Source organism: Amblyomma maculatum, chromosome 8 (assembly GCF_055883805.1).
Source record: "Amblyomma maculatum isolate TAMU_Amacu chromosome 8, ASM5588380v1, whole genome shotgun sequence".
NCBI classification, from domain to species: Eukaryota; Metazoa; Arthropoda; class Arachnida; order Ixodida; family Ixodidae; genus Amblyomma; species Amblyomma maculatum.
The window spans coordinates 44,359,044-44,379,659 of record NC_139351.1 but is presented as its reverse complement, the minus strand read 5'-3'; the positions used below and the strand labels follow the sequence as shown (position 1 = coordinate 44,379,659).

General features: G+C 46.3%; 1 protein-coding gene across 2 annotated transcripts in view; it reads left to right on the top strand.

Annotated features, from left to right (window-relative positions):
- LOC146181076 (DNA excision repair protein ERCC-8-like) overlaps window positions 1–19,437 on the top strand; it is a 28,744-nt gene extending 9,307 nt beyond the window's left edge. For both annotated transcript variants that reach the window (XM_084576240.1, XM_084576241.1), the window contains exons 3-6: window positions 209–402; window positions 10,064–10,212; window positions 10,451–10,644; window positions 18,260–19,437. In XM_084576240.1, the coding sequence (XP_084432366.1) occupies window positions 209–402; window positions 10,064–10,212; window positions 10,451–10,644; window positions 18,260–18,536 (814 nt within the window). In that variant the 3' untranslated portion in view covers window positions 18,537–19,437. The remainder of the gene's footprint in view (window positions 1–208; window positions 403–10,063; window positions 10,213–10,450; window positions 10,645–18,259) is intronic.
- The last annotated feature ends 1,179 nt before the right edge of the window (window positions 19,438–20,616 follow it).

Sequence of the window (20,616 nt, the reverse complement as noted above, 5' to 3'; positions counted from 1 at the left end):
TATAGTCTAGGCTTCATTATATGTTATGTCAGCACAGATGGCAACTCTGCAGCAGTTTTTCTTTTCACCTCGTTAAAGTAGGTCCATTTTATAGCCTTCTGCATTTATGTGAATGATGTTTTGATGTGTGCTTTGCTGATGTCTAGACGACTCTGCACTCTGCACATTTTGACATGGTTGCTTTTTCTGAATGCATACTGCTGTGCAGGCATGAGGGTCACGTCTTCTCAGTCTCATCAGTCCACTGGTACCCCTGTGATACGGGGCTCTTCACGTCTTCGGGCATGGACGGGAAGATCTACATATGGGATACTAATGCGTTGCGGCAGGCCGACTCGGTGTGCCTCGGCGAGCTCATCTTCTGTCACCACGTGGAAGCCGCGCAGCCCAACCTGCTGGCTGGTGAGTCCAACTTGTGCCCATACGCGCACACACGTCCACACGCATGAATGCACATGCAATGCGGGGGCCACACGGGAGAAATCATCTTTAGAGAAATCTGTTTACAAAGGGCGGCCTAATGGTTTAAGCATGTAGGTTGCATTTTGGAGGTGTGGGGTTTGATCCCCTGTGCCGGCGGGTACCCACCGAGTGCCCATCGTGTGCCCACCAGGTTTCCACTGGGTGCCCGTGGGTGCTCACCAGTTTTAAATGGGTCTTCAACAACCCCTCGTGGAGACCAAACTTTAGGCGGGGCTCCCCTAAGCACAGGCTGCTTTTGCAGAGTGACAGTATTTTAAGATGGAGTGCCTCAAGTAGAAAGGATATTTTTTTGCAGTGAGTGTGACGCCTGCATGAAAGACTTCATTCACCCTCGTTAAAGCTGCATCACCATCAACCTCTCTTATATCCTAGCCAAACACCCAAGTGGCTGTGAAATAACTGCACAGAAGGAGGTGGTGTGTTGTGACTACTATCCCTTAAACTGGACGCTGTAGTTAAGGGGGCTCTTGAATGATGGAGACGGCCGGGAGTTCTCGGAACCCTGCACTGACATTGCGCCGCACACTGTTCAATTTGGATTTTTCCACCATTAAAATGCGGACGTTTTGGACAGGATTCAATCCATTGGCCTCGTGTCACAGTCACCGAGGCACCCGAGGCAGGCATTCATAAAATGGCAGGGACGGGCTTATCAAGGGTATAGCAGCTTTTAGCCATTCTGAGGCAACTTCACGCATACCTGAATAAATCAATGAGCATCTATTTTTAGTTCATTATCACTATGTAGATGATTCACTCTGTCATTAGGCTTCTGTGTGATGTCTGAAGTCTCCAGGCTTGTGCAGCAGCTACACTTATGAGACATGCCTTTTCTGTGTTGGCAGTTTGAATGTGGTCACGAAACCACGTCATGGCTGAATTGGCAGGAGCTGTCAAGTTTGGCAGCACTTTTGAGATGGTAATAAAACCCTTGAATCCTGAGTCACACTACTCCTAAACCTTGGAGGCACGTTCAGACAGCTTGGTTAAAGCAGGGCTTCATATCTGCGTCGGGTGGCCTTTTCACATAAGGCGGTATCTTACGACTGTATGTTAACAAGTATTTGTGACCTGAAACTGAAGCGAGAACCAGGTTGCTAGAGCACTTAGCATTTTAAAGGATAATTTTAAAGGTCAACTCCGGCAATTTCTTGATGCTCACAGATATCAATAAAATTTGCATCAGATGTTCTTCTCAATGTAAACATTACGTGTTTCAAAAAGCATATTTGAGGACGGTTTAGTTTTCCCGTAAAGTAATTTTAAAGGCAGCACTCCGGACCTGTGACTGGCGCTGCCAGACAGGAAATATTTACGGCCAACACTGTGCTTGATGATGTCACAGTCGTGAAGGGGTTCTCGAGCAGACGACGGCGACATTGCAACGGCCCCACTTGGCACGGCTTGTACGGCGTGGCGTCGCCTGTACATTTCTATCAGGTGCTACTGACACGAGGTCGGGCGACGGTGGTGCTACTCAGAAGCAGCCTGAGACGATTCAGGCATGACCGATAGGTTGCTTGCAATCAACATTGATCTTGGAATGACTGTCTTGTAGTTTCAGCTCACACTTTAATTCATTGCTTTGCAGCGATGTGTGGTTGCTAGTGTTGTGTTGTTGGCTGCACGAGTGATTCTACAAAAAACAATGCACTGATATAACACCGACATCCTAAGAAAACAGAGCTTCACGACAAACACAGGATGGTTCTGATAAAAGAGTTTGGCCTCGCGAGTACTAGGCGATGGTTGAAATTGGATGCTGTGTTGGCAATCTTTCCGCACACAACAGAAGCTAAACCACCTCCTGCAACACGCCGTTGCCAGCAAGGCGGATAGTTTGTGAGGCACCGTCGGAAAAAAAAGCATGCTAAACTCTGATCTCTTAAATATGCGATTGGATAAATTCATGCAAAAAAGAAACCCTTACTGAGAATCGCTGATCTGCAACGAGATTCCGGGGATAACTTCGATGCAAGAAAATTTCTGCTTTCAGCTCCCGGCTGCCAGTATGTGGCTCAGCTCATCCGATCTCGTATTCTAGCTTCACTGCTAAGGCATCGGCAAAATTACGTCTTTTTTTTTACTCTGAGACAGGTTGACAGTAAGGCTGTTCCACGAACAGACCATTTATCATCGTCACCATCATCAGCCTGACTATACCCACTGCAGGGCGAAGGCCTCTCCCATATTCCTCCAGTTTACCCGGTTCTGTACTAGCTGCAACCACTTGACCTCTACGAACTTCTTAACCTCATCTGCTCGCCTAACTTTCTGCCGCCCCCTGCTATGCTCTTTCCTTCCCTTGGAATCCAGTTTGTTACCCTAAGCGACCAACAGTTATCCTTTCTTCGCAGTCATGTCCTGCCCATGCCCATTTCTTCTTAATTTCCACTAGAATGTCGGTAACCTGAGTTATTTCTCTGACCCACTCTGCACGCTTATCTCTTAATGTTACCGCTACCATTTTTCGTTCCATAGCCCTTTGGGTTGTCCTCAACTTAAGTAGAACTCACTTGGTTAGCCTCCACGTTTCAGCCCCATAGGTGAGTACCCATAGGTGTGATTATATAGACCAAATTTTTTAGCCCCTCCTGGCCACGGCCATTTCCTGCCAACTAGCGCGCTGCCGCGCGGGCGCTTCATTGGGGACTGCAGGGCCGCGGTGTCACCGCGGCCGCGCCTGCACGGCAGCCGCGTTTAGCTAGCCTTCGGACGCTAGAGAATATTGCCAAGAATATTTGCACCGGACATTTCTATTGGAGCAAGCTTATTTGCATTGCTGTATGGTTAAAATCCCCCTTCATGGATCACTGCCTTGTCGTGGCGGAGGGGCTTGCGAAACTCGATGAAGTCGTGAGCTCTGCTGTGTAGGGCCACCCAAGATAGACAGGTCACGGCAGAGAGTTCTGACAAAATGTGATTCACTGGAGAAGGTAATGGCAACCCCCTCCAGTATTTCCTGCCAAGAAAACCCTATGGCCAGTCACAATACCATTAATGATATGGCACCGGAAGATGAGCCCCCCAGGTTGGAAGGCGTCCCACATGTTACTGGGGATGAACAAAGGGCGATTCCTAGTAGCTGCAGGACGAATGAAGCGGCTGGGCTAAAGCCAAAAGGACGCTCAGTTGTGGATGTGTCGGGAAGCGACCGGAAAGTCCGATATTGCTAGGAGATATATCACATAGCAACACGGAATGTAAGATCTGTGACGCAAGGTAAACTGGATGTCGTCAAGCGAGAAATGGACAGATTGAACATTGATATCTTGGGTATCAGCGAGCTCAAGTGGACCGGAATGGGAGAATTTAACTCCGGCGACCATTATGTATTTTATTGTGGGCACGAATCCAAGAGAAGGAATGGGGTCGCTCTCATAGTAAACAGAAGAATGGGCAAAGCAGTGCTAGGGTACAACCCCAAAAACAACCGAATGATTTCACTTCGGATCCAAGGTCACCCTTTCAACATAACAGTTATCCATGTCTATGCACCGACCACTACTGCTGAAGAAGCTGACGTTGAGAGATTTTATGCGGACCTACAATGCCTTTTAGACCGCACCCCATCATCAGACGTCGTTTTTCTCATAGGAGACTGGAATGCTAAGGTCGGGAGTGAAGAAATATCCGGAATTATAGGCAAGTTCGGTCTTGGCGAGCCATATGAAGCTGGACAGAGGCTAGTAGAGTTTTGTCAAGAAAACAACCTGACCATAGCGAGTACTCATTTTCAACAGCACAAGAGGCGCCTGTACACATGGATTTCACCGGACGGTCTGTACAGGAATCAGATCGATTATATTCTTTGCCGGCAGAGATGGAGAAGCGCTATACAAGCAGTAAAAACAAGGCCTGGGGCCGATTGTGGCACCGATCACCAGCTTCTTGTTGCCAAAATTAAGCTTCGATTGAGGAAAACGCAGAAAACTAGAAGGCCTTTCAGGTATGATCTGGATCAAATTCCATTAGAATATGCTGTGGAAGTGAGGAATCGATTTCAAGAATTAGATCTAGAAGACAGAGAGCCCGAAGAGATGTGGACTGATGTTCGTGATATAACACAAGAAGTTGCTACTAAGGTAGTTCCAAAGCAAAAGAAATGCAAGAAAGCAAACTGGTTATCTGAAGAGGCTTTGCAAATAGCTGAGGAAAGGAGGATGGCAAAAGTTATGGGGGAAAGAGAAAGATACAAGGTTCTCAATGCGGATTTTCAGAAAATAGCAAGGAGAGATAAGAATGCCTTCCTGAACATACAGTGCCAAGCAGTTGAGGACAACAGCCAATTAAGGAACACAAGAGCTCTGTATAAGACAATCAAAGATATCAAAGGAAGCTTCTGTGCTAAGCTGGGCGTGACAAAGGACAAACGAGGCAAGGACCTCACTGAAGCCTCAGAGATAAAGAAGAGGTGGCAGGAATACACAGAAGAACTGTACAAGAAGGACCCGAATGTGCAAACCCAACATAAGACGGTTGTGATTACTAATCTCGAGCCGGGCATCCTGAAGAGTGAAGTTGAATGGGCCTTAGCCAGCCTTGCTAAGAACAAAGCTAGCGGAATTGATGGCATTCCAGCTGAGTTGCTTCAAAACCTCAATCATGACGCTGTTAACATTCTGCATACATTATGTCAGAAGATTTGGACAACCCTGCAGTGGCCACAGGATTGGAGGAGGTCAGTTTACATCCCCATTCCAAAGAAAGGCAGTGCCAAAGATTGTTCCAACTACCGCACGATCGCGCTTATTTCGCATGCTAGCAAGGTGATGTTGAAAATCCTCCAAGGTAGGCTGCAGCAGTATGTGGATCGGGAGCTTCCGGACGTGCAAGCTGGGTTTCGCAAGGGCAGAGGAACTAGAGACCAAATTGCCAACCTTTGCTGGATCATGGAAAAAGCAAGAGAGTTCCAGAAACCCATCTACTTCTGCTTTATTGATTATGCGAAAGCGTTTGACTGCGTAGATCAAAGCAGATTGTGGCAAGCTCTTCAAGAGATGGGAGTTCTAATTCACCTCATCTGTCTCCTCAGAAACCTGTATGAAGGACAAGAGGCCACAGTCAGAACTGGGCATGGTCTTACTGATTGGTTTCCGATTGAGAAAGGAGTGAGGCAAGGCTGCATACTGTCGCCCTGCCTATTTAACCTATATGCAGAGTGCATCATGAGGAAGGCCTTTCTGGACGAGTCTTCAGCTGGAGTGAAGATTGCTGGAAAACGTATCAACAACCTTAGATATGCGGATGATACCACTTTAATGGCAGAAAGTGAAGTGGAACTCAAGAGACTTCTGATGCGCGTACAAGAAGAGAGTGAGAAGTTTGGGCTTAAACTGAACATTAAAAAGACAAAGATCATGGCGTCTTGCCCTATCAAGTCCTGGAGCATCAATGGACAAGAAGTGGAAGCTGTGACAGATTTTCTCTTCTTGGGTTCCAAGATTACCTCGGAAGGAGACTGCAGCCATGAAATTAGGAGACGCCTGCTTCTGGGAAAGAGAGCAATGGTTAGCCTTGACCGCCTAGTAAAGAGCAGAGACATTAGTCTGCCAACCAAGGTTCGTATAACTCGTGCTATGGTCTTTCCAGTTGTGATGTATGGATGCGAGAGTTAGACTGTGAAAAAGGCTGACCGCCGAAGAATTGACGCGTTTGAATTGTGGTGCTGGCGAAGACTTGAGAGTTCCTTGGACTGCCAGAAGATCAAATCAGTCGATATTGTCGACCATAAACCCTGACTGCTCATTGGAGGGTCAAATTCTAAAGTTAAAGCTCAGCTACTTTGGTCATCTGATGAGAAGAGAGGAGTCGCTGGAGAAAGATTTGATGTTGGGAAAGGTTAAGGGTCGCCGGAGAAGGGGTAGGCAGCGAACGCGATGGTTAGATGGCATCCTCGAGGTACTGCAGATGAAGTTACGTGATGTTAGGAAGATAGTGAGAGACCGGAAAGCGTGGCGTGACATGGTCCATAGGGTCACGAAAAGTCGGACACGACTGAACGACTGAACTGAACTGAACCGATAGTTAAAATCAGCTTGTTATTTATGGGATTTAGTTTTACGTTCACGTTAACTGTGCTGGTGCTCATTACACTGTTGTGCTAATAATGTCATTCGGTCTCTTACTGACGATAAAACGTTTTTGAACAATTTCAAACATTACTCTTGCGTATGACTCACATATAATTACACTTCCAATGCGCTCTTCTTCCTTCCTGCCAGCCATTTTGAACCTCAGCAGTTAGGCTGTGTTGTTTTTCGCGTGATGTGCCAGTCACATCAACAAATTATCTATTTGTGTTCATCTGACTTAACAAGCTAATGGCAAGCAAATTTTGTTGCGCTTTATCTATGAACACCACTGCATTAGGATCATTTTTTTTATCCCTGGAACTTTATAGCGCCTATGAAACTGTTGCGCCTACATGTTAAGCATAATGTATCTTCTTATATCCTGCACGTACCGGTCCGGACAAAAGTAAACTGAGCACGTTTCTTTCATCCACCGTTTTTCATGTGTTGCATAATTGAAACTAGCAGTCTTAGTAGTATATGCGATGCGGTAGTGGATGCCAGTGCCCTTTTTTTTTAACAATATTGTTTTGTTATCTGCAGTGCAGAATTCATGATTTACTTTGAACGGAAAAGCATACTCCATTTGCTTATGCCCTCACCTGTACATTCATGCATATGCTAAAGAAACAGCAGCAAAGAAATGAAAGCTGGAGCTACATACAACATAGTTTTCATATAGTATATGAACTTTAGTCTCCAAAAGCGGCATCAGCCATGAAATACGCCGTATTGGAGTGCTCTGGAAATTATCGACTGTCTGGAGTTCTTTAACGTGCGCCAATGTCGCACACTACACGGGTGCTTTAGCTTCCTCTTCATCGAAGCGTGGCTGCCACTTCTGTGATTGAACCTATGCATTCCCTTAAAGGAAAAACGAAAGTCAAAGATGAACCATTGTTGGCTGGAAACACACATTTCGCCTAAACAAACTTCAGTGCGAGGCTCTTCGATCCGGTTAAATCTGACACCATGGAGTCAGGTTCAGAAATCTACATCCTTGTGTGCAAAATCAAAAATGAAAGGGCCAATGTCCAGGGAAGGCCCTTTTAAGCAAAGGAGCCCAGTGTTTCGATCAGGTACCGGAGATAGTCTCTACTAAATGCTACGGTGACACGCGCGCGCAAAGCATCGAAAATACAATTCAAAGCTCTCTCATGCTCTCCTTTGGGAAGCCAGCTTCCCTGTTTCCTGCGCTGGCCCGACGGGCCACAGTAATGACGTACATACCGCGAACGACGTCCATTGGTCCGTCTCGCTGACTGACGGGAGAAGGATGGGTGTCTACCGCTCGCTGCACGCTTTTCCCTCGCCACGGCCAGACTGAATCCAGCGGCGCGCGCTCCCTCGGCCGGTTCTTTCTTTTTTTTTCTTTTTTTCTTTTTTTTTTCCGCGCTTGTGGAAAGCCACGCCCCACCTCCCGCCAAACGCGGAGGAGGAGGAGGAAGGGGAATTTGTCTTGCGGAGGCTAGACGACCTTGGGCAGGAGAGTGAAAAACCTTTGCGAGGGAACGGAAGGAGAGAAGCATGACGGAATCGGGTGATTTCGGTGGCTGTAACTGCGTTATTAGTTACTCTTTTCAAAAACATTTTGCGGCCTTGCGTTCTAGGGGTGAAGTCTCACAGTCACCGGTGAAGAAAATATTTTGGACCGGAGGGTGGACAGTGGGCCTTTAAGAAAAAAACGGGAATATCTCACATGTGAAGGCCCCCCCCCCCCCAGAAAAAAAAAAAAGAAGAAACAAGCCACTGCTGCACTAAAACGGCAGATTACAGTTTGTAACCTGCATGGTAGACTACCCTCGCTTATTACAGCACGCTTGACATCGCTGTAGCACTCCGTGGAACAGGGACAAATGTATGTGGCGATGCACAGCACACACCTACATGCATAGGTGGTAGAGCGTGTGAACAACAGAATTGAAGAACGGTCACTCACAAACACGCATACACGCACTCAAAGCGGGGTGCCTTCGCGACCTGCAGTCCCCTGTCCACGCGCGCCCCTCAGATGATGCCTGGTGTCGAGAGCAGGAGCGCTCTAGCAGCCTGTGTGGGAGGGTAAAAAAATCTGTCTATATGCAGTGATAGAAGGGGCAGTGTTATCTGGTCACCTCACATGTTGCGGCTCTGAAATTTGTTGTCAGTGTGAATCGTTTGAACACGGATGGCAGGGCAGGCAAGACTGAAGCGAACAGCTCCATTTTCTGCGCATGTCAAGAACACATGCACTAGGATCGCAGAAAGAGTGCGCGAGATGCGTATGCCTGGGAAAAACGTTTATTGCGGCACTCTCTCGCGACCCACTATTCTGGCATTGATACCAACGAAAAGTATGTCGCCCTCCTTACACCTGCACATATATGGGGCACCTGGCTTGCATGACAGCCGGTGGCGTTCTGTGTCTATCACGGAAATCCGTGATTGGTTGAGAGAGGTCACATTATCTCATGTCTCACGCCGTGCTGAGCAATCACAGTTCAGATGAGCTTGTGTGGCAGTTGGCCTGTGACGCGGCTGAATTCTGATTGGTTGGTGGGATTTGCGACATCACACAATACCTTGTGACATGGCAATGTTGGCAGGTGCTCTGCAGTAGTTATCATGTGCTGCACTTTCACGGAAAAGAGAAAAAGTGGTTAGGGGTTAAGTGGCTGACATTACTGACGAGCATCCATTCGGTGTGATGGTTGAGAGGCTGTACAGAGCTGCCTCATGCTGTAATGTAGACGGTGGCCACATATTATTACACTAACACTTAGTTGAAATTAGGGCCACATTTACTACTACCAAGCGTCCCTTCTGTACAGCTCTACTGCTTAGCTGTACCACTTCGCACTACTAGGGCAGAACGAGAAGAAGAATGTGGCTACAAAGAATGAAAGAGCACAGAACAAGGGTAGAGGGAGTGCCTCAGCTTGCAAGCCGAGCCAACATTTCAACAAGGAGAAATGTCTTCGTGAACCCAGTGCGGTCATCACTGGCAGGGTTTTAATAAGTTTTTGTTTCTGAAGAAGGAATGCGAGGGAGGGAGGGGAGAGAGGAGTGGAGAAAGGAGTGAAAGGATGTTTCATTTGGGAATTAATTTTTATGAACCTGGAACCAGTAGTTTTGTTGTAACACTACGACAATACTGCTAATGAGGGCTACTAATTATTAACTATTTAATACTATTACTTATAAACAGTGCATAATGTCCTAAGGCAATGCTATTGCACCTGCTCCTAATAAGGATACTTGCGGATTCCTTAGGTTCTTTTCTCTCACTCACCTGTATCCTGTAAATTTTGTTTAGAACTGTACACGGGAAGTTGTTTCTCCAGGGTGTATGTGTAGCAGCTGTAGCCCCATGATGGTGTCTGAAAGTATAGGCCAGAGTTTGCTCCAGTGCTTACGTGCCCCGCTCTGTGAAGACACTGCATGTTAGTTAGTTATATGGTACGTAAGTAACTATGACTATGATGCGCCGACACAAACACCGTATGTATCACTGCTTGCATTCACAGTGGGATCCAAGAAACCGTGGGTGGTGCTCTCCGACATCCGTACTGGCAGCAAGTGCCAGCAGTTGAGGGGACACCTGGGCAGTGTCCTCACAGTCCGCTGGAGTCCGCATGTTCCCGGACTTTTGGCCTCCGGCTCCAGGGATGGTGCGGTGAGTTGTGCAAGGTGTACAAAGTTACGGGTAGCATTAGATATTACACTACCACTTGAGATCCGGTGTCCTCGCTATTGGCCAAGAAGATTCATGGGTTCTGAGTTTTGCAGCCCACATGTAGACCTCTTATTAATATAAAGCACGTTCCTCCTCCCACGTCTTCCTGTTGCAGTAATTTTAGGCTTAAAGAGGCTGCGCAAAGAAGACATGTCGGCGGACTTTGTTGAGTGTGCAGGTGAAGCTGTGGGACGTCCGGTGCGCGCGTGGTGCCCTCGCCACCCTCCAAGGGCACAAGATCGGCACCACTTCTCTGACTTTCTTGCCCGATGGCTTGGAGCTTCTCTCCATGGGAAAAGACGGCCAGGTCAAACTGTGGGACGTAGCGCATCGGACCTTGAGCAGAGCACACAATGGACTAGCCTGTTGCGGGTGAGTTAGTTGTGATGTGCTGATGTCTGTCGACTAAATGGCTTTAAACAGGTTCCGAAGGGCCTTTTGGAGATTTCAAATAAATCCGCGCAGCCATTGTATTATCGGAACCCTATTGTATGTGAAGGCTTCATGGAAAGCTTATGACATAAAATCTTGCTCTCAAAGTTACCTTTTATTGCGGAAAAATTGGTAGGCTCATGATGCAAAGAGCACCTGTAGAAAGTGTGCACAGAAAGTGCGCATAGAAAATGTTTGACCACACAACCCGTATTGGTCCTCGTGGCTCTGGCAAGTGGCAGGTTGCATGGCCGTGCATTGACTGACCTTCCGATTGTGCGGCGTCACGAGACCTTGTTACGAAGTCGAAGCAGCAGGCAATGCCAACTCGGGCTACTCGTTTCAGATGAGTGGGAGAGATGGGAATCGAACCTATCTGAACCCTTGCACGATGAGTAAGGAGCGCAATTCTTGCGCCGCACGGATACGTCCAACTGGCTTATTTGATGCTGGGCTTCAGATGATCTTACACACATCTGGGTATTCAAGATAGTGTCCGCAGAACAGAAAACGTACAGAAAGCGTCTGTCCACAGGTTATAAGTATTGGCCGTCTGGACTCTCGAAATTTTGGTTCTGACAAACATGGTGAAGAGCTTTAATTTCCTCAAATTTGCCTTTGAGAAGCACAAAAAATCAAGCAAAAAGCAAAATCTGTGGCAGTGACGATGGGAGCAAGTGAGTGTGGAAGGCGATCGAGGCTCATTCTCTAGGCAGGTGACAGCACACACACACATCAGCGTGGCTCATGGTGACTGGAAATTTCAGTGATGACTTCCACGTTCAGGTGGGCCACACCCAAAATTAGGCAGGCTTACACATTCTTCGCACGTGAGAGGCTACGTGCACCATTGGAATTTTTTTTTCCCGTGCTTCTTGGATTTCATTATTTCTGAGCACTTTACCACTCACCTCTTGTGTTTACCTTATTTTCGGCTTCATATCTTTCAGGGGCTGCGTTCGCATTTTTGCTACAAGCTGGGAAAGCTGAACACTGGGGAATCTCAGTTGTACAATCCGCAATTTCTACAGAAATGTATGGGGAAGAAACGGGCATGAGGAGAACATGTATTTCGAAGAGAGGATAACCGATGGTCGCTTAGGGTAACAAATCGGATACCAAAGAAAGCAAAGCATAGCAAAGGATGGCAAAAAATTAGGTGGGGGGATAAGCTTAAAAAGTAAGTGGATGCAGCTAGCACAGGACTAGGTTAATTAGAGGGAAATGGGTGAAGCCTTGGCCTGCAGTGGTTATAATGATGGAGGAAAAATATGCACTGACATCAGAAGTCTTGCGTAGAGTGATACGTAGTGAGGCATGCAAAATGAACACAGGTATTCGTGCTGTTTTAATAAATGGGTCAGCACTTTGTGGAAGGTTCTAATATGCAGATTCAAGTGTTGATTTTCGCTTGGATTCTTTTATGCAAGCAAAAACATTTTTGGTTAATAAGCTGTGTTGCTTTTTGACAACATATTTTGAAAGTAACGCATCAAAAAAGCCTGATTTGGACCTTGAAAATTTTGTGTCATTTTATGGGTATATGAGGACTAGGCGTAGTTGTCATGCTTAATCAGTGGGGAAGGTTAAATATTTTGGGGCGTAGTTCTGCTGCTGACACCCTCCAGGGTCATTCATATGAGCAAAGTACGTATTGCGCTGGCACCAGCTTGATCTGCATCCCGTCACAGTTGCTTTGCACGCTTGCTCCTTCGTCTTGTTGCCAGCCGAAACGCGAGAGATGTCTCGTAATCACATGACCACCAGCTGCTCCCGTTCACTTCTGTTATAAACCCCTGCTTGTGCTGCCACATTGCAGCTGCTAGAGAGGATATATAAGCTGCTTAACTAAGGCTCGTTTCATCAGTCTAGCCATGGTTTGTGTAGTGTTAGGCCGTCAGTGTCTGCGCTGTCGCAAGCATCATGCTGAATTGGACAATCATGTTCATGGAGCCCAGTGCGAGGCCTATAGAACTTAGGTGTGTAACTATGTTCAGCCAAGTTGAACTACGTATACTTTTTTGTGTCCAGTCCTGGCATGCTGCTTGCTAAATCTGTAATTTCTAAAGGCCCACTGTCCACCCTCCGGTCGAAAATATTTTCTTCCCCGGTGACTGTGAGACTTCGCCCCTAGAATGCAAGGCCGCAAAATGTTTTTGAAAAGAGTAACTAATAATGCAGTTACAGCCACCGCAATCACCCAATTCTGTCATGCTTCTTTCCTTCCGTTCCCTCGCAAAGGTTTTTCACTCTCCTGCCCGAGGTCGTCTAGCCTCCGCAAGACAAATTCCCCTTCCTCCTCCGCGTTTGGCGGGAGGTGGGGCGTGACACTCCGCGAGCGCGGGAAAAAAAAAAAAAAAAAAAAAAAAAACGGCCGAGGGAGCGCGCGTTGCTGGATTCAGTCTGGTCGTGACAAGGGAAAAGCGCGCAGCGAGCGGTAGACACCCATCCTTCTCCCGTCAGTCAGCGAGACTGACGAATGGACGTCGTTCGCGGTACATACGTCATTACTGTGGCCCGTCGGGCCAGCGCAGGAAACGGGGAAGCTGGCTTCCCAAAGGAGAGCATGAGAGAGCTTTGAATTGTATTTTCGATGCTTTGTGGCGCGCGTGTCGCTGTAGCATTTTGCACAGACTATCTCTGGTACCTGATCGAAACACTGGGCTCCTTTGCTTAAAAGGGCCTTCCCTGGACAGTGGCCCTTTAACCACCACCCACCAGGATTTTATTTGTGCCTGCGGGGCATATATGCTTGTTTAGTATTTCTTTAACTTTTCTTGCGGTACTTTATACTTACACTGTAATTGATGAGAGATTTGAGTAAGCAAAGGCTTTCAACACAAGCCATTTATTTATACTTGGTGAACCTTGCCAGCAACAAAGAAAGAGAAAAATGAATTTTGCAGTGACATTCTCTTGACATCTAAAGGCACTGTTTATTTAGAATACTGGGTCAGTTGGCAAGGCTCTAGTGAAATATTGCTCGGGACGTTTTTAGGAGTAGCATTTGTGCATTGTAAATAATAGTCCTGGGCATGGTCAGTTTGTGCGTGTGTGATCATGATCAATATTAAACAAAATATACGGTATAAATTCACCTTAATATGAAAGCACGGTTTCATAGCTGTTCTTTGCGTAGTGCATGGAAGCCATGTTCGGGGGTTATGCCTTCTTGTACAAAAACTAGCTTCACTAACACCGGAGATATTGTCAATCAGAAATGATGTTCCTCCTCTGCCCCCTCTGTACTCCACTCACACCAACATGCAAGAGGAAAATAAAGCAGTTTGTGGCAGCATCACACTGTGCCCTGTATCGCCAGTGTCTCTCGGGAGCGCCCAATGAGAGGGCAAGTAGAAGGTGACTGCGAACGTGTGATGAGGTGCCGCCCTAATCGGTTTCGAACTTTTGTCAGGACCACTTATTTAAGATTATTTGTGATTATAGGGTCAATGCAGGGCCTTTAAATTTTTTAAATTTCACTTGAATGCTTCGAGTGACCATCTCTTCACGTTTTGTACTTTGGAATACTGTCATACATATCTTTTCTAGGTCCCCTTCAGCAAACGTTATTATACTTCACGTTCGAATTCCATGAAAATTTTGAGCTTAATGAAAATGATGTTATGACTACACTTGAAAAATGTCATCTTAATTTTGGCTACAAAACTGTTCTTTAGTACATTTTGGGGATTTAGGAAATGAAGCTTCTCTACTGCATCGAAGCAGACATGCAAGCGAGTACAAATAGTAATGGAAAAGCACTTCTTGGCTAACATCATGGATTTTGGCCAATTTCTAGAGTCCGGAATCTGTCCACCTGAGTGTTGCTATGGCAATTTCGTGATACCATCACATTCTATGAGTGACCATGTCTATTATAACCAAAGTCAATGTCAAAGATATTAAGGCCTAAATCAGGGGTTCTCAAACTGGGTTCCGCGGGCTGTCTTCTTGTGTTCCGCCGGCTGTCTTCTTGTGTTCCGCGAGAACCCGCACCGGCCGATCCCCTTTTCAGGTTCATTTTTAGTGCACGCGCGCAAACCAAACAGCACTTGGTTCATTAAAGCTAATTTTTACTCTTCGTAGCCTCAAAAAACAATCTTGCGTGTCACGCCCGCAATAGCAGGAGTTGACAGCGGACGTCTTTTTCCATACGATCGAATTCACACGCCTACCCATTTTCGTGGCCTCCGAGATCACATCTGCGCGCGTTTCTGAAACACTCGCGCGGACCTAATTTCGGAGGCCATGCGTTTTTATAGGCACTTCTGTATGTCATCGCCAGATGGCACTACCCACGCCGCCGTCGCGAAGCCAAGCCAAGCCTAGACAAGCAAAAAGAAGCTCGTTATGTCGCCGAGGTAGCCGCTGGATCTTAACACGCAGTACTTTCGCCCTAGCATCACGAGCCAGAAAGCAAAACGGAGATTGTACGATAGCAGCTATCTTGCATACGGCTTTACGCAAAGTGGAGGAAATCCGCAATGTGTTATATGCTGCGAGGTTTTGGCTAATAGCTCGATGAATCCGGCCAAGCATTAGTATTTGTATTAATCACATTAGTATTAATCACCCATTACATTAGTATTTGTATTAATCTGTGCAATAAACATTTAACCTTTGCAACTCTTTGCAAAAATGCACTCGACAACATTGCCGGTAAGTGAAAGCGGAGGGGGGGAGGGGTTCCCTGGAACTTATTGAAGGCTTTTGGGGTTCCTCCAAGTAAAAAAGTTTGAGAACCCCTGGCCTAAATAATACTAATTAAACCCTTATAAATCACAGGTGAAGAAATGAAGTGTTAATGTATTTGATTGATTAATGTAAGTAATGCCTGCCTTAGGCTAATGGGCCTAGCTTAGCTTAAAGGTCTACAAAAACGCATTACGATGGTATGTTGCTCTCTACACACACATTGGCCGTGGTTACACCTTCCTAAGTTCAATTAGGCTGGATTAGGCTTACCTAAGCCTAATAGGGCTAACTAAGACTATTTAGTGCAAAACACTTCTAGCTTTCACACATAAAACTTGTGCTCAGCTAGAGGTAAATCACTGTTGTTTTGTCAATTTCTTTGTTCGTTTTTGTGATTTCAAAGTCATGCCCCTTTAAAGGCCCGCTGTCCACCCTCTGGTCGAAAATATTTTATTCCCCGGTGACTGTGAGACTTCGGCCCCAGAACGCAAGGCTCCAAAATGTTTTTGAAGAGTAATTAATAACGCAGTTACAGCTACCGCAATCACCTGATTCTATCATGTTTCTCTCCTCCCGTTCCTGCGTGTGCGGAAAAAAAAAAAAAACGGGTGAAGGAGTGCACGCCGCTGCAATCATTCCGGCCGTGGCGTGTGAAAAGTGCGCAGTGAGCGGTGGACACAATTATTGGTATGCGCCCATCATTTACCCATCAGTCAGCGAGACTGACCAATGGATGTCGTTTACTACTCCGACGTCAGTCTTGCGGCTCGTAGCGGACGGGGAAGCTGGTTTCCCGAAGGGTAGGTAGAGAGAGTTTTGATTTGTATTTTAGTTGCTTTGCGGCACGCGTATCGCTGTAGGATTTTGCACAGACTATCTCTGGTACCTGATCGAAGCACTGGACTCCTTTGCTTAGAAGGTCATTCCCTGGACAGTGGCCCTTTAAGGGATTCCTTCTGTGCAAATTTGTGAGGCATTGGGGTGATCAGGCACTGAAGCTGCTGCATAATGAGAGAGGAAGAGTGCCAGAGAGTGAGGCTTATGGAGATGCATCTCTGTCTTTGATATCTGGTTCGAGAGAAAAAAAAACTGCCGACGATTACGTTCCTTCGCAATTCGACACTTGAGCGCAGCTCATCAGCTGTTTCACGTTTTTGATAGATTGAGGTAAAATTTTCGAGCAAGACATGTATATACAATTGCAGACTCTTTTTTTTTTCACACATATTCCTTCAAAAAACACTCCTCTAACAGTTCTTGACTGAAGGAAGCTTTGTGGTCGGAGAAATGAAGAGAGCAATTAAGTTACTGGGAGGTTGCGGGAGGTAGCGCGTTGGCCCATAGGAACATTGTGCGGCGAAGAGATCGCAGCAACTGACTGATGCTGCTGACGCCGCTAGCGAGCGAAGACAATGTGGCTTTGCATTTCAGCTTGGGACGCATGCACCGTAATCTGCTGATAGCAAGCCAGCTCTTCAGCAACTGGAGAACACCCTCGCCTCCACGCAGGAAGAGGGGGGGTATAGACAGCGGCGAACGGGGGTGGCAGAAGTGCACGCAGCAATCAGATAACACGCGCAGTCGCCGCCACGGAGGAAGAAGGGGGCTGAGCTGGGGAGCTGAAATGGGGGCAGAGCTGGTTACGAGGCCGACGATGACGCGAAACGCAGGAAAGTGCGCCAAAGAGCTGCTCTCAAAAAACAGGCCCTTTCCCAGCTGAACAGATCAGGCTTATTGCTGCAAGGCTTATTGCAGCCTGCAAGGTTTATTGCTTCCACTCTTCCTGTGATCCATGTTCTGGTATGTCTGTGTTGTGCACTCGATCCCTCTCCCCTCTCCATGCATGTTTCCCGACTACATGATGATTTGATGTCAGTTACTCTGCAGTCATGAAAGCCTTTAGGTGCAAGCCATTATGCCTGCTGCATCTGGAGTGTGGCAGCGGCGGGTGAGTGGGAAAGCCCCATTTGCCTTGCAGCTTGAAAAGAGCTGGCGCTCGGTCACGCTAAGGGTTTCAAATTAATTGGCCAGGCCTGTAAACTGAGACCACTGGGAAACTGTGCAGAGTCGTGGACATTTACCCCATTGCAATGTGTGAGCCACTGATATCAGCTCTACAAAATTTTTCTTCTTGACAGTGCCATGTAAAGAGCTGTTGCATGGGGTTGCCGTGTTTTGTGGTCGCTCAAATGGCAACCAAGCAGTGGTGTCTGATTGAACATGCTATCAAAGAATTGAACTTAAACTATTTTAATTCGTCCTACTGCATAAATGCCTTGGGAAAGTGTGTGAATGAACTCCGTCTGTGAAGCGACCACAGTGCAAGTGTTTTGTGCGAGAAAACAAAATTCATTGGAATATGCACACCAAAACCGTTCGGGAATCTATTTTCTAGTCGTGATCACACGCATAAAGTCAGCATACCACACTACCATACATCAACATGATAACGCTCATTCTTTATTCAGATGAGTAATGGCTGGAATAACCTGTTTTCAACCTTCCTTGTGCATCCATAAATGACTGAACATTTTCAAGACTGCAATGACTAACGTATTAGTACTCTAATGTACCCCTCATTTTATTTGAATTTGTGCGTTATTTCATTTTTATTTCTGTTCTTTAATTTCATTCTTTGTGGTCTATTATATCTCACTGCTTGCGTTTGTTGTGGGATTTTTCGTTTTGTTTGGTTTTGTTCTTTGCACTTAGTGTTCTTATCGTCTGCTCTTTTTGTTGTAAATGTTTGCCCCTCCCCTCTGAAATGTATCTGTATATATACCTTGAGGTTAAAAATATATAAATAAATAAATATGTGGGCTCCTAAGAAGGGTGCCTCTCATTTGTGCACTTTCAGCACAACCACGCAGATGTCCGCCACCCAGGAGGTGGCGCTGCTGCCTTCGGGCCACTGCCTTCTTGTGATGGACCTGACCAAGAAGCAGCCATTGCGGTCACTGGCTGGGGCCCACTTTGGCCAGGCAAACTGTGTGGTCATCTCCAACGAAACCCTGGAGGCATTCAGTGGTGCAAATGACCGCACAATCTTGTGCTGGACATCGTGCGGTGACCGGGAGCGGGCCTTGGACGATCATCGGGACGGCATGCCAGACTCGTGGAGTGATGAAGACTAGCCATTCTGAGACTGAAAGAACTTCTTTTTTTATATATTTATGGACGGTTTGTGAAGCGCTCTTAGCAAACATGTCCAGTGCTGCAAGCAAGTATGCAGCAGGTGGTGTGTTTCTACAGTGTTGCACTGTCCTCTGCGGTGCTTGCTCATTAGCCCTCTCATTTATTGACAAATGCTAATTAATTTTTAAAGGACTACTACAGGCACCTCATTTTAGTTCCATTCTTTTTTCGGTACCAACGTGTGAAACTTTAATTTACCTGGACCACCACTTGTTGGTTGTCTACGGCTGCTAAGTAATTTTTAACAAACAACTTGTAAAATTGCTGTCGAATCTCTGATAAGTCATCTTTTGTTATTCAACTCTTGAAGCGGCTGAGCACAAGCACTGCTGTGAGTAAAAACTAAAAACTATCTATCAGCGATTAAAGTGAAGTTTTTTTGCATTCCTATCGTGACCTGAACACGATTAACGCATTAATGTAGCCATTGTTCAGTTGCCAAACTGATAGCAAAGCAGCATCAAAAACAAATTCAGTTATGAATTATTTAGCAATTATAGGAGTAATTTAGAGGATAATTCATGTGCGCTTATGTCTGAGGCATCATTTGGAACAAGAAAATACAAGAAAAAATTTTGTGTCTCGGGGAAAAGCGTCGCATGAAAATGCGAGTGCAGTAGAGGCAGACAAACTGACCACTGGGTTTGTCTGCCTCTGCTTCTGTCTTTTTTGTGTTCCATGCCGTTTCTTGTTAAACAGTTCTCACTAATGTTCACCTAGTCAGTGACAAGAGATGCGCTCAGTTTCTCCCTGTAGTTGAAGTTTACCCACTTCAGGGGTGCTGTGTTTTTACCCGTGCTATTAAAGAGATGTGGTTTTCTCTGACTCATCAGGTGGCAGCTCTTGTGAACTAGGAGATCATACTAAAAGGCAAGTTGGTGTGTATGCTGTGAGCAAGTCATCGAATAGTTGGAACTAGCAAACCAGGTCAGCTAATGGCTGGTGTAAGCTTTACCATCGTACAGTCTTAGTCACACATGCATCCAAGGAAAAGCCAAGGTCCCTCATCTCGATACGAGGAGTCAAAATGCATGCTTCCTGAAAGCTATCTGGATATATAACTGAGGAGCATTTTTAGCCCACCACTTCTTTCATGCGCATTGAGGTGTGCTCATTACCTGTGGCTGTTTCAAACTAAGGGCCAAACACAGATGTGCATGCAAATGGAGTGCCTTCCACTTGTGTGGCGACAAAGCTGCCCTGAACAGACCATCAACAACTGCATGGCTGTCAAGATGCAATGCTCACAGTATCAATGTGATCACTCTAAATCTTTGTCGGACGAAAGGATGCTGTGTGTGGCACAAGTTACCATCATGCGAATGTAGCTATACCTAGTGTGAAGACAGAAACAGCTAAGTGTAGCATAAAGAGGTTACGATGTGCTTTTAGATGCGCAATCACAGTTTATTCCTTCTCTCCTGCTTTGCTTTGGCCAGTGTAATGGTTCAGCATATAGCCACTCTTCTCAAGAAAATAGTATAGGGGGTCAGTGAGATCTGTACCGCATGCCAGTGTTGGGCATGCTGCACATGTTTAATACCGTCGATTAAAGGAATGCGGAAGCCGCGCGCGATGCTTATCAGCAGTGCCGTGTAAGTACTGCATTGGAGTTAGGATGTTGATGGTTCATACTTCTGATGGTTTCCGAAGTTTCTCGGTTCCCCAACGAAGTGCAGAATAAGATGCAGCCGGTTCACCAAAGTTAGACGAGATACACACAATTTATTTACATATTTACTAGTCAGAGTCAAGATTGAGGATCAAGATGAGAATCAAGATGCTTAAAGACTTTACAGAGGTTCCATTTTAAGGCTTCCGAATTGCGAGGGGAAATTTTGCTGTGTTTAAAATCAACCAATCACATCCGTTGACGAAAACCTGCCCACGATAAGGCGGTGCCTTTACACTCTCGGTGATCTTCCCACCACGAGGCTGGTCGATTGATGTAACATCACTCCTTGGACTGGAAATCTTCGGAGCCGACGAAGATGATCTATGCCCGTCCGCCGTCAACCT